Source organism: Oncorhynchus masou, unplaced genomic scaffold (genome assembly GCF_036934945.1).
Source record: "Oncorhynchus masou masou isolate Uvic2021 unplaced genomic scaffold, UVic_Omas_1.1 unplaced_scaffold_653, whole genome shotgun sequence".
In the NCBI taxonomy this organism is placed as follows: domain Eukaryota; kingdom Metazoa; phylum Chordata; class Actinopteri; order Salmoniformes; family Salmonidae; genus Oncorhynchus; species Oncorhynchus masou.
Genome location: NW_027012969.1, coordinates 359,607 through 373,724, shown reverse-complemented (window position 1 = coordinate 373,724; position 14,118 = coordinate 359,607). Strand labels below are relative to the sequence as shown.

General features: G+C 46.2%; 1 protein-coding gene across 1 annotated transcript; it reads left to right on the top strand.

Moving 5' to 3' along the window:
• The first annotated feature begins 5,636 nt into the window (after window positions 1-5,636).
• Window positions 5,637-8,783, top strand: LOC135536715 (uncharacterized). The gene is made up of 5 exons (XM_064962975.1): window positions 5,637-5,766; window positions 7,050-7,415; window positions 7,543-7,689; window positions 7,993-8,048; window positions 8,556-8,783. Exons 1-5 carry the CDS (start codon window positions 5,730-5,732, stop codon window positions 8,676-8,678), a joined length of 729 nt encoding a protein of 242 aa, XP_064819047.1. The 5' UTR covers window positions 5,637-5,729; the 3' UTR covers window positions 8,679-8,783.
• Window positions 8,784-14,118: the final 5,335 nt, after the last annotated feature.

Genomic DNA, 14,118 nt, shown 5'->3' with positions numbered 1-14,118 from the left:
CTGATACTGACAGACCCAGCTACTCTGATACTGTTACTGACAGACCCAGCTACTCTGTTACTGACAGACCCAGTTACTCTGATACTGACAGACCCAGCTACTCTGATACTGTTACTGACAGACCCAGTTACTCTGATACTGTTACTGACAGACCCAGCTACTCTGATACTGACAGACCCAGCTACTCTGTTACTGACAGACCCAGTTACTCTGATACTGATACTGACAGACCCAGTTACTCTGATACTGACAGACCCAGTTACTCTGATACTGACAGACCCAGTTACTCTGTTACTGACAGACCCAGCTACTCTGATACTGACAGACCCAGCTACTCTGTTACTGACAGACCCAGTTACTCTGTTACTGACAGACCCAGTTACTCTGATACTGTTACTGACAGACCCAGTTACTCTGATACTGTTACTGACAGACCCAGCTACTCTGATACTGACAGACCCAGCTACTCTGTTACTGACAGACCCAGTTACTCTGATACTGATACTGACAGACCCAGTTACTCTGATACTGACAGACCCAGTTACTCTGATACTGACAGACCCAGTTACTCTGTTACTGACAGACCCAGTTACTCTGTTACTGACAGACCCAGCTACTCTGATACTGACAGACCCAGCTACTCTGATACTGACAGACCCAGTTACTCTGTTACTGACAGACCCAGCTACTCTGATACTGACAGACCCAGCTACTCTGTTACTGACAGACCCAGCTACTCTGATACTGTTACTGACAGACCCAGTTACTCTGTTACTGACAGACCCAGTTACTCTGTTACTGACAGACCCAGTTACTCTGATACGGACAGACCCAGTTACTCTGTTACTGACAGACCCAGTTACTCTGATACTGATACTGACAGACCCAGTTACTCTGATACTGACAGACCCAGCTACTCTGATACTGACAGACCCAGTTACTCTGATACTGACAGACCCAGTTACTCTGATACTGACAGACCCAGTTACTCTGATACTGTTACTGACAGACCCAGTTACTCTGATACTGACAGACCCAGCTACTCTGATACTGATACTGACAGACCCAGTTACTCTGATACTGACAGACCCAGTTACTCTGATACTGACAGACCCAGCTACTCTGATACTGACAGACCCAGTTACTCTGATACTGACAGACCCAGCTACTCTGATACTGTTACTGACAGACCCAGTTACTCTGATACTGACAGACCCAGTTACTCTGATACTGACAGACCCAGTTACTCTGATACTGATACTGACAGACCCAGTTACTCTGTTCCTGAGAGACCCAGTTACTCTGATACTGTTACTGACAGACCCAGCTACTCTGATACTGACAGACCCAGTTACTCTGATACTGATACTGACAGACCCAGTTACTCTGTTCCTGAGAGACCCAGTTACTCTGATACTGTTACTGACAGACCCAGTTACTCTGATACTGACAGACCCAGTTACTCTGATACTGACAGACCCAGTTACTCTGTTACTGTTACTGACAGACCCAGCTACTCTGATACTGACAGACCCAGTTACTCTGATACTGACAGACCCAGTTACTCTGATACTGATACTGACAGACCCAGTTACTCTGTTACTGACAGACCCAGTTACTCTGTTACTGTTACTGACAGACCCAGTTACTCTGATACTGTTACTGACAGACCCAGTTACTCTGATACTGACAGACCCAGTTACTCTGATACTGACAGACCCAGTTACTCTGATACTGACAGACCCAGTTACTCTGTTACTGTTACTGACAGACCCAGCTACTCTGATACTGACAGACCCAGTTACTCTGTTACTGACAGACCCAGCTACTCTGATACTGACAGACCCAGTTACTCTGTTACTGACAGACCCAGCTACTCTGATACTGACAGACCCAGCTACTCTGATACTGATACTGACAGACCCAGTTACTCTGATACTGTTACTGACAGACCCAGCTACTCTGTTACTGACAGACCCAGTTACTCTGATACTGTTACTGACAGACCCAGCTACTCTGATACTGATACTGACAGACCCAGTTACTCTGATACTGTTACTGACAGACCCAGCTACTCTGTTACTGACAGACCCAGTTACTCTGATACTGTTACTGACAGACCCAGTTACTCTGATACTGTTACTGACAGACCCAGCTACTCTGATACTGTTACTGACAGACCCAGCTACTCTGATACTGTTACTGACAGACCCAGCTACTCTGATACTGTTACTGACAGACCCAGCTACTCTGTTACTGACAGACCCAGTTACTCTGTTACTGACAGACCCAGTTACTCTGATACTGACAGACCCAGTTACTCTGATACTGTTACTGACAGACCCAGCTACTCTGATACTGACAGACCCAGTTCCCCCTTAACCCCTCAGTCCTCCCCTCAGACCTGAAACCCAGTTCCCCCTTAACCCCTCAGTCCTCCCCTCAGACCTGAAACCCAGTTCCCCCTTAACCCCTCAGTCCTCCCCTCTAACCTGAAACCCAGTTCCCCCTTAACCCCTCAGTCCTCCCCTCTAACCTGAAACCCAGTTCCCCCTTAACCCCTCAGTCCTCCCCTCTAACCTGAAACCCAGTTCCCCCTTAACCCCTCAGTCCTCCCCTCAGACCTGAAACCCAGTTCCCCCTTAACCCCTCAGTCATCCCCTCAGACCTGAAACCCAGTTCCCCCTTAACCCCTCAGACCTCCCCTCAGACCTGAAACCCAGTTCCCCCTTAACCCCTCAGACCTCCCCTCAGACCTGAAACTCATGCCCCCCTTAACCCCTCCCCTCAGACCTGAAACCCAGGCCCCCCCTTAACCCCTCAGACCTGAAACCCAGGCCCCCCCCTTAACCCCTCATTCCTCCCCTCAGACCTGAAACCCAGCCCCCCTTAACCCCTCAGTCCTCCCCTCAGACCTGAAACCCAGGCCCCCCCTTAACCCCTCAGACCTGAAACCCAGGCCCCCCTTAACCCCTCAGACCTCCCCTCAGACCTGAAACCCAGGCCCCCCCTTAACCCCTCATTCCTCCCCTCAGACCTGAAACCCAGGCCCCCCCTTAACCCCTCAGTCCTCCCCTCAGACCTGAAACCCAGTTCCCCCTTAACCCCTCAGTCCTCCCCTCAGACCTGAAACCCAGTTCCCCCTTAACCCCTCAGTCATCCCCTCTAACCTGAAACCCAGGCCCCCCTTAACCCCTCAGTCCTCCCCTCAGACCTGAAACCCAGTTCCCCCTTAACCCCTCAGTCCTCCCCTCAGACCTGAAACCCAGGCCCCCCTTAACCCCTCATTCCTCCCCTCAGACCTGAAACCCAGGCCCCCCCCTTAACCCCTCAGTCCTCCCCTCAGACCTGAAACCCAGTTCCCCCTTAACCCCTCAGTCCTCCCCTCAGACCTGAAACCCAGGCCCCCCCTTAACCCCTCAGACCTCCCCTCAGACCTGAAACCCAGGCCCCCCCTTAACCCCTCATTCCTCCCCTCAGACCTGAAACCCAGGCCCCCCCCTTAACCCCTCAGTCCTCCCCTCAGACCTGAAACCCAGTTCCCCCTTAACCCCTCAGTCCTCCCCTCAGACCTGAAACCCAGTTCCCCCTTAACCCCTCAGTCATCCCCTCTAACCTGAAACCCAGGCCCCCCCTTAACCCCTCAGTCCTCCCCTCAGACCTGAAACCCAGTTCCCCCTTAACCCCTCAGTCCTCCCCTCAGACCTGAAACCCAGGCCCCCCCCCCCTTAACCCCTCAGTCCTCCCCTCAGACCTGAAACCCAGGCCCCCCCCTTAACCCCTCAGTCCTCCCCTCAGACCTGAAACCCAGGCCCCCCCCTTAACCCCTCCCTACAGAGCAGCAGCACTAGCTGAGTAAACCACAGCTGCACAAAAAGGACTCGGCATACATATGCAATCATCATCTGCACACCCCCACACAGTACACAGGAAACCCACACTGACTTCCTGTTGCCGTTGCCATGGTGTTGCTAAACTATCACACTCTCGGTCTCGGTCCTATTTGTTGTCCTACTAATCCTGAATAAAAAGAGATTGTTAGATACAGAAATACATCCACAAAGACAAAGAACTACATTTGGTTTAGCTGTTAAAATACATCTGGCTTGGATGTACCGTCTCATCCACTCCAGAGCATCATGGTCATTGTAGTTTCTGGTTGTAGTTTCTGGCTGCCTTCAAGTCTGGCTGCAAACTGTGGATGAAAGTGGGTGAGAGAAGTCGAGGGAGGTTCATCTGCCACAGTAGAAAGTTGGACACTGTAGTGTTTTTACAACAGCAAGACTCAGATCAACATGACAGTGTCAACACATCCTCTATAGAGCATTATGGTTATTGTAGTTTCTGGTTGTAGTTTCTGGCTGTTTCAACATGACAGTGTCAACACAGCTGCTGGTGTTTCTAAACGTGTTCCAGTCACATCCTCTATAGAGCATTATGGTTATTGTAGTTTCTGGTTGTAGTTTCTGGCTGTTTCAACATGACATTGTCAACACAGCTGCTGGTGTTTCTAAAGGTCTTTCTTTATAAATGTGTAAATAAACGTTATTATAGCCCCACATCACTCACTGACAAACTGAAAACATAACGTGTGTACAATTAATTGGTTAGAGAAAGGTCTCAAATATCACTTTCATTTCTATCCTTGAAGCTTGAGAACCACGACAAGGAGGTTTCTGTTTCAGTCACGTCTTTCACCACGTTCCAATAGGTCAAACAAAAACAGCCCAATGATTGGTTGAGAAATAGTCCCTCCCACAATGCAGGTGATGGTCACATGGTCCAGTTGGTGAGAAGCAACTGCAGCGACTTCATCAACATCTGCATGACCTTTGATCACATGGTTTTAGTCAAGGTCATACAGCCTCCATGTGGTCGGAAGTCGGACAATTTTTATAACCATAATGCAACACACTTTGTAAAGCGGAGACCAACGATGTTCACCAACTCGACAAAAGTGATCCACTGTTGCGCGCCCATGGTTTTCAAGTCAGGATGAGGCCAAGATGTTTGATGGGTAAATTCTACATTTTGGGACTCCTGAAATAGTTAATACAGACCAAGATTTAAATGTTTTGATTAATAGAAGTTCATTGTTTGATAAATCAGGATACAGATAAAGAGACCAGCCTCATCCTCTGTCTCAAGATCAATCCAACATTAATACTGACAGGATACAGATATAGAGACCAGCCTTATCCTCTGTCTCAAGATAGGCCTCTTTCTCAAGATAGGCATCTGTCTCAAGATAGACCTCTGTCTCAATATAGGTCTCTGTCTCAAGATAGGCCTCTGTCTCAAGGTAGGCCTCTGTCTCAAGATAGGCCTCTGTCTCAAGGTAGGTCTCTGTCTCAAGTCATCTCTATCAAGGATCAAAGTGACATCAAAATTAGTGTTTGGTTCTTCATGTTGTGTTTAATGATGTTGCATTAGTTTGACTTTGACCATGTGCTGCTAGTTAGGTGTTGCTATCTACAACGACCACCTCAAAGGAGCTGAATATTTTCCAGTGACATCATGTCGGTGTGAAACGTGTTAACTTCGATGCTAAACCCTCCCCTTCATGTCACACAAAAAGTGTACCACGAGCTGAAAACTTTCCATTCGATCGAACCAATCGCTGCTCGTATGTCCTTTCATGGTAAAGTGTATCAAGTCATCATCACGGAAATACGCAGCAACGACCCAGCTACTCTCTGACAGTCACCATCACACCATCAGACCACGAGATGGACGGGCTGTGTGTTTCTCTCATCACTCTCTTGTGTAAGTAGCCTTTAGAATGAGTTTCACTGGGCCTCAGAGCTGCACGATAAATCAAATCAAATCAAATTTTATTTGTCACATACACATGGTTAGCAGATGTTAATGTGAGTGTAGCGAAATGCTTGTGCTTCCAGTTCCGACAATGCAGTAATAACCAACATGTAATCTAACTAACAATTCCAAAACTAATATCTTATACACAGTGTAAGGGGATAAAGAATATGTACATAAGGATATATGAATGAGTGATGGTACAGAGCAGCATAGGCAAGATACAGTAGATGGTATCGAGTACAGTATATACATATGAGATGAGTATGTAAACAAGTGGCATAGTTAAAGTGGCTAGTGATACATGTATTACATTAAGATGCAGTAGATGATTTAGAGTAGAGTATATACATATACATATTCACAGCTCTCTGTTGTTGCTCCAGCTCTCTGTTGTTGCTCCAGCTCTCTATTGTTGCTCCAGCTCTCTGTTGTTGCTACATCTCTCTGTTGTTGCTACAGCTCTCTGTTGTTGCTACATCTCTCTGTTGTTGCTACAGCTCTCTGTTGTTGCTACATCTCTCTGTTGTTGCTACATCTCTCTATTGTTGCTCCAGCTCTCTGTTGTTGCTACATCTCTCTGTTGTTGCTACATCTCTCTGTTGTTGCTCCAGCTCTCTATTGTTGCTCCAGCTCTCTGTTGTTGCTACATCTCTCTGTTGTTGCTACATCTCTCTGTTGTTGCTACAGCTCTCTGTTGTTGCTACATCTCTCTGTTTTTGCTACAGCTCTCTGTTGTTGCTACAGCTCTCTGTTGTTGCTACATCTCTCTGTTGTTGCCATCGCTCTCTATTGTTGCTACAGCTCTCTGTTGTTGCCATCGCTCTATTGTTGCTACAGCTCTCTGTTCTTGCTACAGCTCTCTGTTGTTGCCATCGCTCTCTGTTGTTGCTACAGCTCTCTGTTGTTGCTACAGCTCTCTGTTGTTGCTACATCTCTCTGTTGTTGCCATAGCTCTCTGTTGTTGCCATAGCTCTCTGTTGTTGCCATCGCTCTCTATTGTTGCTACAGCTCTCTGTTGTTGCTACAGCTCTCTGTTGTTGCTTCAGCTCACTGTTGTTGCTCCAGCTCTCTGCTGTTGCCATAGCTCTCTGTTGTTGCCATAGCTCTCTGTTGCTACCTGTAGGTGCTGTTTCCTCCAGTCAGTTCATCCTAACACTGTTCCTCTGCTCCCTGTAGGTGCTGTTTCCTCCAGTCAGTTCATCCTAACACTGTTCCTCTGCTCCCTGTAGGTGCTGTGTCCTCCAGTCAGGATGGGATCTCTGCAGCAGAGGTGGAGCTGAGAGTCCGACCAGGAGACAACGTCGTTCTTCGTTGTGACATCAAAGACCATCTGGTAACAGATTGGTACAGAAACAGCTCCGTTGGGAACGGGAGTCATCTCAGAATTTCCAAATCCAATCCTGTCCGTCGATTCTATTTCCTGTTGCGTTCTCAACAGTTCTATGATCTACTGATAACTAACGTCTCTGAATCTGACCTGGGACTCTACTACTGTGGGAGCTGGCAGAGACCTGTGGTGAACAAGGAAGGGTTTCTCAGTGGCACAGAAAAAGAGGTCTACAACCATGGAAATGTCATCACCAGACTTTCATTTGGTCAGAAAATACTGTTTCTTGTTTCTTTCTTTAGGTTGCCGTACAAAATACATTGACATATGTTGCCAGGGAAACAGAATCTCAATGAGTGACACGTTTCTTATTTTATGCTTGTGTTTATGTCCAGAAACTCGTCCAACTGAGCCCTCCTCCTCCTCCCCTGATGTAGACTGTGGTCTGTGTTGGATGTTGCTGTTCAGTCTGTGTCCTGTGTCTGCTCTCCTCTCCTCTCTCCTCTCCTCCACCTGTGTCTACTCCTTCTGCAGAACAACAGGTAAACTGACTCTCTCACTTCCTCTCAACAGGTAAACTGACTCTCTCACTTCCTGTCATAGTCAGTCTTCTACTTACTTTTCAGTCTCTCATTATTTGAATGTCTCTGTATTCTGAATCAGACATCAGACCTGTTTTAATAGTGATAAACTCTTCCTCTTCAGCTCCAACTGTCTCTGTATTCTGAATCAGACATCAGACCTGTTTTAATGGTGATCAACTCTTCCTCTTCAGCTCCAACTGTCTCTGTATTCTGAATCAGACATCAGACCTGTTTTAATAGTGATAAACTCTTCCTCTTCAGCTCCAACTGACTCTCAGATCAAGACGACCATCAGGGGAAGTGAGAGCAGAGTACAGGTAGAGTCAGACTGGGATATTTAGTTATTTTAGGGGTGGCCATCTTGATTTGTAGTCCATGTGTTTGTTAACCAAGCCTTATTCAATGGGATGTAAATCAATCTCTCTCTCTCTCTCTCTCTCTCTCTCTCTCTCTCTCTCTCTCTCTCGCTCTCTCTCTCTCTCTCGCTCTCTCTCTCTCTCCCTCTCTCTCTCTCTGTCTCTCCCTCTCTCTGTCTCTCTCTCTTTCTTTCTCTCTCTCTCTCTCTCTCTCTCTCTCTCTTTCTCTCTTTCTCTCTCTCTCTCTCTCTCTCTCTCTCTCTCTCTCTCTGTCTCTCTCTCTCTCTCTCTCTCTCTTTCTTTCTCTCTCTCTCTCCCTCTCTCTCTCTCTCTCTCTCTCTCTCTCTCTCTCTCTCTCTCTCTCTCTCTCTCTCTCTCCCTCTCTCTCTCTCTCCCTCTCTCTCTCCCTCTCTCTCTCCCTCCCTCTCTCTCTATCTCTCTCTCTCTCTCTCTCTCTCTCTCTCTCAGGAGGAAGGAGACCTGTTTTACGCCTCGTTGGATATCCGTCAGGGACAGAAGAGACCAAAGAAGAAGACAGTCCAGAACTCTGACTTCAGTACCTACTCAGCCATCAATACCAGCAGAGTGTGAGACCTATACAAGCTATCAATACCAGCAGAGTGAGACCTATACCATCTATCAATACCAGCAGAGTGAGACCTATACCATCTATCAATACCAGCAGAGTGAGACCTATACCAGCCATCAATACCAGCAGAGTGAGACCTATACCAGCCATCAATACCAGCAGAGTGAGACCTATACCAGCCATCAATACCAGCAGAGTGAGACCTATACCAGCCATCAATACCAGCAGAGTGAGACCTATACCAGCCATCAATACCAGCAGAGTGAGACCTATACCAGCCATCAATACCAGCGGATTGAAAACAATACCATTATTGATCAGGGAGGACAAGGTCTTACAGCTGTGATCGTATCAGTTATTAAACCAATACCATTATTGATCAGGGAGGACAAGGTCTTACAGCTGTGATCGTATCAGTTATTAAACCAATACCATTATTGATCAGGGAGGACAAGGTCTTACAGCTGTGATCGTATCAGTTATTATGTTTTTGTACTTGTAACTTTTTAACTTTCGTTTTCTTTCATTCACGCAATTGACCTTTTAATAATAATAACAATAGTTGTTTTAAAATGTTGTTTTTCAGCTCAGGGAATATATTTCAATATCTTTTGATATAGTTTCAGTTTTGAAGTTTCATTGTTGGTTTATCATTGTAATTCATGTTTGCAGTTTATTGATGTGTTTTAAAAATAATTCTCAATAAATATTGATTCAGTTTCATTAGATTTTATTTCATTATTTCATTCTCTCCCACTATGTCAGGGGCATTGAACTCTGACCCTGTGAAGATCTTAGCCTGCTGGTTCTCTGTTCTACCTGATCATTAATTACACCCACCTGGTATCACTGGTCTTAACCAATCCCTGATTAGAAAGAAGGGAACAATGAAACAACACAGTGGAACTGGCTTGGAGGACCAGAGTTGAGGACACTATGGTCTCTTCCAGTTCAATGTCATGTCATACAGTCTGACGAGGCTCCAGCAACCTCTCAGGGAGGTCTGTGTTTGGGGGTGTGGCTTATATGTTAGTAGGTGTGGCTTATAGGTATGTAGGTGTGGCTTATAGGCTAGTGGGTGTGGCTTATAGGCTAGTAGGTGTGACTTATAGGCTAGTAGGTGTTGCTTATAGGTTCGTGGGTGTGGCTTATAGGTTAGTAGGTGTGGCTTATAGGTTAGTGGGTGTGGCTTATAGGCTTAGTAGGAGGCCAAAGGTGTCCGCATGCTTCCCAGAGGAAACAGTTCAGAAGAGATTGTGGACATATTATGACAAAAAATATTTAAGTTGCATTTTAAATTTCAGTAAGGGTTTTGATGGCTGTTCGAACACTCAACATTTTATAGGCTAAGTAGGTGGCACAGGCACTTCTTGGGGTTCCAAGGACCAAGTTTGTTAAATAATGCCCTACAGTCTCCTCCATGTTAACTACAGTCTCCTCAATGTTAACTACAGTCTCCTCCATGTTAACTACACTCTCCTCCATGTTAACTACAGTCTCCTCCATGTAAACTACAGTCTCCTCCATGTTAACTACAGTCTCCTCCATGTTAACTTCAGTCTCCTCCATGTTAACTACAGTCTCCTCCATGTTAACTACAGTCTCCTCAATGTTAACTACAGTCTCCTCCATGTTAACTACACTCTCCTCCATGTTAACTACAGTCTCCTCCATGTAAACTACAGTCTCCTCCATGTTAACTACAGTCTCCTCCATGTTAACTTCAGTCTCCTCCATGTTAACTACAGTCTCCTCCATGTTAACTACGGTCTCCTCCATGTTAACTACAGTCTCCTCCATGTTAACTACAGTCTCCTCCATGTTAACTACAGTCTCCTCAATGTTAACTACAGTCTCCTCCATGTTAACTACAGTCTGATCCATGTTCACTACAGTCTCCTCCATGTTAACTACAGTCTCCTCCATGTTAACTACAGTCTCCTCCATGTTAACCACAGTCTCCTCCATGTTAACTACAGTCTCCTCCATGTTAACTACAGTCTCCTCCATGTTAACTACAGTCTCCTCCATGTTAACTACAGTCTCCTCCATGTTAACTACATTCTCCTCCATATTAACTACATTCTCCTCCATGTTAACTACAGTCTCCTCCATGTTAACTACAGTCTCCTCCATGTTAACTACAGTCTCCTCCATGTTAACTACAGTCTCCTCAATGTTAACTACAGTCTCCTCCATGTTAACTACAGTCTCCTCAATGTTAACTACAGTCTCCTCCATGTTAACTACAGTCTCCTCCATGTTAACTACAGTCTCCTCCATGTTAACTACAGTCTCCTCCATGTTCACTACAGTCTCCTCCATGTTAACTACAGTCTCCTCCATGTTCACTACAGTCTCCTCCATGTTAACTACAGTCTCCTCCATGTTAACTACATTCTCCTCCATGTTAACTACAGTCTCCTCCATGTTAACTACAGTCTCCTCCATGTTAACTACAGTCTCCTCCATGTTAACTACAGTCTCCTCCATGTTAACTACAGTCTCTTCCATGTTAACTACAGTCTCCTCCATGTTAAGGAGGGTGTGTCTTATAGTCTTAGTGGGTGTGGTTTGTAGGTTAGTAGGAGAGGCTCATATACTAAGAGGGTTGGCTTAGACTAGACAAGGGTGTAACTTATAGGCTAAGAGGGTGTGGCTTAAATGCTAAGGGTGTGTGGCTTAGATACAAATGGTGTGGCTTTAGAGGAAGACATCTGCTGAACAGAATCACAGCAGTTTCCATAGTTACAAACACCTTGCCTTCTGTTAAAGTTGACTAAAAGTAGCTCAGTAAAGCATTCAACCACACTCACACTCTGCTGGTATTGATGGATGGTATAGGTCTCACTCTGCTGGTATTGATGGCTGGTATAGGTCTCACTCTGCTGGTATTGATGGATGGTATAGGTCTCACACTCTGCTGGTATTGATGGCTGGTACAGGTCTCACTCTGCTGGTATTGATGGGTGGTATAGGTCTCACACTCTGCTGGTATTGATGGGTGGTATAGGTCTCACACTCTGCTGGTATTGATGGCTGGTATAGGTTTCACTCTGCTGGTATTAATGGATGGTACAGGTCTCACTCTGCTGGTATTGATGGGTGGTATAGGTCTCACTCTGCTGGTATTGGTATTGGTCTCACACTCTGCGGGTATTGATGGCTGGTATAGGTCTCACTCTGCTGGTATTGATAGATGGTATAGGTCTCACACTGCTGGTATTGATGGCTGGTATAGGTCTCACACTCTGCTGGATGTTATAGGTCTCACTCTGCTGGTATAGGTCTCACTCTGCTGGTATTGATAGATGGTATAGGTCTCACACTGCTGGTATTGATGGATGGTATAGGTCTCACTCTGCTGGTATAGGTCTCACTCTGCTGGTATTGATAGATGGTATAGGTCTCACACTGCTGGTATTGATGGATGGTATTGGTCTCACACTCTGCTGGTATTGATGGATGGTATAGGTCTCACACTCTGCTGGTTTAGGTCTCACACTCTGCTGGTGTAGGTCTCACACTCTGCTGGTATAGGTCTCACACTCTGCTGGTATAGGTCTCACACTCTGCTGGTATAGGTCTCACACTCTGCTGGATGTATCGGTCTCACTCTGCTGGTATAGGTCTCACTCTGCTGGATGGTATAGGTCTCACTCTGCTGGTATAGGTCTCACTTTGCTGGATGGTATCGGTCTCACACTCTGCTGGTACAGGTCTCACTCTGCTGGTGTAGGTCTCACACTCTGCTGGATGATATAGGTCTCACACTCTGATGGATGGTATAGGTCTCACTCTGCTGGTACAGGTCTCACACTCTGCTGGTGTAGGTCTCACACTCTGCTGGATGATATAGGTCTCACACTCTGATGGATGGTATAGGTCTCACTCTGCTGGTTTAGGTCTCACACTCTGCTGGTGTAGGTCTCACACTCTGCTGGTATAGGTCTCACACTCTGCTGGTATAGGTCTCATACTCTGCTGGTATAGGTCTCACACTCTGCTGGTATAGGTCTCACACTCTGCTGGTATAGGTCTCACATTCTGCTGGTATAGGTCTCACTCTGCTGGTATAGTTCTCACATTCTGCTGGTATAGGTCTCACTCTGCTGGTATAGGTCTCACATTCTGCTGGTATAGGTCTCACTCTGCTGGTATACGTCTCACACTCTGCTGGATGGTATAGGTCTCTCACTCTGCTGGTATAGGTCTCACTCTGCTGGTATAGGTCTCACACTCTTCTGGATGGTATAGGTCTCACACTCCACTGGTATTGATGGCTGGTATAGGTCTCACTCTGCTGGTATTGATAGCTTGTATAGGTCTCACACTCTGCTGGTATTGATGGATGGTATAGGTCTCACTCTGCTGGTATAGGTCTCACACTCTGCTGGATGGTATAGGTCTCACACTCTTCTGGATGGTATAGGTCTCACTCTGCTGGTATTGATGGATGGCATAGGTCTCACTCTGCTGGTAATGATGGATGGTATAGGTCTCACTCTGCTGGTATTGATGGATGGTATAGGTCTCACTCTGCTGGTATTGATGGATGGTATAGGTCTCACTCTGCTGGTAATGATGGATGGTATAGGTCTCACTCTGCTGGTATTGATGGATGGTATAGGTTTCACTCTGCTGGTATTGATGGATGGTATAGGTCTCACTCTGCTGGTAATGATGGATGGTATAGGTCTCACTCTGCTGGTATTGATGGATGGTATAGGTCTCACTCTGCTGGTATTGATGGCTGGTATAGGTCTCACTCTGCTGGTATTGATGGCTGGTATAGGTCTCACTCTGCTGGTATTGATGGATGGTATAGGTCTCACACTCTGCTGGTATTGATGGCTGGTACAGGTCTCACTCTGCTGGTATTGATGGGTGGTATAGGTCTCACACTCTGCTGGTATTGATGGGTGGTATAGGTCTCACACTCTGCTGGTATTGATGGCTGGTATAGGTTTCACTCTGCTGGTATTAATGGATGGTACAGGTCTCACTCTGCTGGTATTGATGGGTGGTATAGGTCTCACTCTGCTGGTATTGGTATTGGTCTCACACTCTGCGGGTATTGATGGCTGGTATAGGTCTCACTCTGCTGGTATTGATAGATGGTATAGGTATCACACTGCTGGTATTGATGGCTGGTATAGGTCTCACACTCTGCTGGATGTTATAGGTCTCACTCTGCTGGTATAGGTCTCACTCTGCTGGTATTGATAGATGGTATAGGTCTCACACTCTGCTGGATGTTATAGGTCTCACTCTGCTGGTATTGATGGCTGGTATAGGTCTCACTCTGCTGGTATTGATGGATGGTATAGGTCTCACTCTGCTGGTATTGATGGGTGGTATAGGTCTCACACTGCTGGTATTGATGGATGGTATAGGTCTCACTCTGCTGGTATTGATAGATGGTATAGGTCTCACACTGCT